The 2,268-nt window shown below is 48.7% G+C and overlaps 1 protein-coding gene across 1 annotated transcript; it reads right to left on the bottom strand.

The window, feature by feature from the left end:
• Positions 1-1,331: 1,331 nt before the first annotated feature.
• Positions 1,332-2,212, bottom strand: PHACADRAFT_202371 (uncharacterized protein; the record flags this gene model as incomplete). The annotated part of the gene is made up of 4 exons (XM_007402580.1): positions 1,332-1,490; positions 1,550-1,684; positions 1,742-1,881; positions 1,939-2,212. The coding sequence occupies 4 exons, from the start codon at positions 2,210-2,212 to the stop codon at positions 1,332-1,334; spliced, it is 708 nt and encodes a 235-aa protein (XP_007402642.1).
• Between the last annotated feature and the right edge of the window lie 56 nt (positions 2,213-2,268).

Below are 2,268 nucleotides of genomic sequence, written 5' to 3'. Positions count from 1 at the left end.
AGCTTTGACGCTCATGGTGCGCATCGTGAAACGACGTCACTGCGCTAGGGCCTGATCGCGCTACTATGCGAACATTTTCTGGCGGTTTGTTACAGCGTTTTACGAAAAGCTTGACCGTAGGCGGGGAAGGAAGGGAAAGGGAAGGAACGTCACGGTCAAGGGACCACCTCCCTTCGATAAACGCACGAGCGACTCCTCCTCTACCTGCTTGTGTTGCTCGTCTTTGGATACCTCGAAATTTAATGTTAAACATATGAAAATAACACACATGCTATTCAGTACTTCTTTATCGAGGTCCTCGGGGCCTCAGTGTAATCATGCCTCGAGAAAGTGATGTCGGTACTGGAAGCATATCTTCAGCTGTAAATTCTACCTGTTTTAAATTCACGTAAAATGGAAGTCTACCAAGACTGTGTGTACAATTATTAATATGAATTTACTATGGATAATGGTCACGCTAGATGACGATGACTGCTTGGGTTGCTTATGCCAGGCCACGTTGTCATGCAGCTCGGAGAGTCCCGAACCAATTGATGAAAGGCGCTTATACAGTGTAGGACCACTCCTTGGGACAGCACCACTCCTTGGGACACTCCACTTTCTGCCCTCGCACAGCCCGTAGGGCCTATCACTACCACTTTACTGTATACAATACATCTATATCTATATGCCATTAGGAGCTCAGAGCCGTCCGGTGATTGTAGCGTAGGTGGGGGAGCAAAAAGCCTCGAAAATTATCAAGCGCGCCGATTTCAGTGATGCTGCGATCGTCATCAGAGTCGCACAGTCAGCCTAAAATTTGCGAAATATTCGCGAATACTCGAATTTATGCTCTATTCATGTAAAAAATGCGCATAGTGCTCAGTTGTTAAGTGTCGAGCTAGAATACATCAGAGATGATTCTACTGAGCTTAGGCGTGGCTGAGGCGTGACAAGTTTGACTGCCGCGTGACCGCCGCGTCCGCCAAGACTGCTGGTACAAGTCACAAATCATCACTTTTGTCACATCAGTCACTGGACCACCTCCGTCTTGTGTCCTTTGTCTTGACTTCAGCTTTCGTCTTTTCGCCTTGCAGCTTTACACTGAGGTATTTAATATGTTGTAGTAATATAATACGATTTATTTGATATTTATATGCGAGAGACATACGAAGGGGAAGCGAATATTAATCAGGTGTCCCAAGGAGTGGCCCTATAATGTACCGGGCGTCTTCCTCCCCTCGGATTACTGTCACGGTCAAGTCAAGCAATATTAATCTGCAAAACACTGTAAGCTCATGTATATCTATCTCACATATCAAAATAAGACCTACTAGATCAAAATTACACATCTACACTCTGTTAGAGATCCTTTTGAACTGCTCAGGGGCAACCGAACCGTCAGCGAAAGGGTAATCGATATACCCCTGCGGGCTTTCAACGGCGTAGTATGTCGAACGATCGCCCTTGTCGGCGGGTATATTCTTCTGCCATCGTGCCGGCAAGTCAGGCTACAAAGCATAACATCGTAAATGCCATGTAGGACTACCAGCATGTGTCGCCGACCTACGTTCGAGATGAATAGTCTACCGGCAGCGATTAGGTTACCCTTCGTCTCGGCAGCTTCTAAGGCAAGCTCGCGATTGTAGCCACCAGCACTTATGAACGGCTGCTGACCCCAGATCTTCCGCAGGAAGTCATTTGACTAGAGAACGATCAGTGGGGGCTTATCCAGGCGTCACTAACCGGGAAACCGTAGTACCTCTCCTTCCCTGACTACTCTGTCTCGGTTACCCTCCGCTCGGGGTTCAACCGCGTGGATATAGGCCAAATATGGCCATCGTTTTGTGATCTCTGACACAAGATAGCTGAAACCAGGTTTCGGGTCTGCCATACGCATACCTATACCACAAGGTCATCAGTGGGTCAAATATTGCCTCCGCCATCACTCGGACTCACCATTGAAATTGCCCCATGGGCTGAACCGGATGCCAACCTTGGTCTCGCCAATCACCTTGATCGCTGCATCGAGCACTTCAAGCGCGAATCGGGCCCGGTTCTCGACCGAGCCGCCGTACTCGTCTGTGCGGGTGTTGGAAACATCCTGGGTGAATTGATCAATCAAGTAGCCATTTGCACCGTGCACCTCGACGCCGTCGAAACCGGCACGGACGGCGTTCTTCGTTGCTGCACCGTACAGATCGATGTACTCCTTGATTTCTGGAAGAGGCATCAGTCCTGCATGGGAATGGACCGAGAATTCACTGCAAGTATGCTCACCTTCCTTTG

The sequence above is a fragment of the Phanerochaete carnosa genome (genome assembly GCF_000300595.1).
Source record: "Phanerochaete carnosa HHB-10118-sp unplaced genomic scaffold PHACAscaffold_253, whole genome shotgun sequence".
Taxonomy (NCBI): Eukaryota; Fungi; Basidiomycota; class Agaricomycetes; order Polyporales; family Phanerochaetaceae; genus Phanerochaete; species Phanerochaete carnosa.
This window is presented reverse-complemented; position numbering and strand designations above follow the sequence as displayed.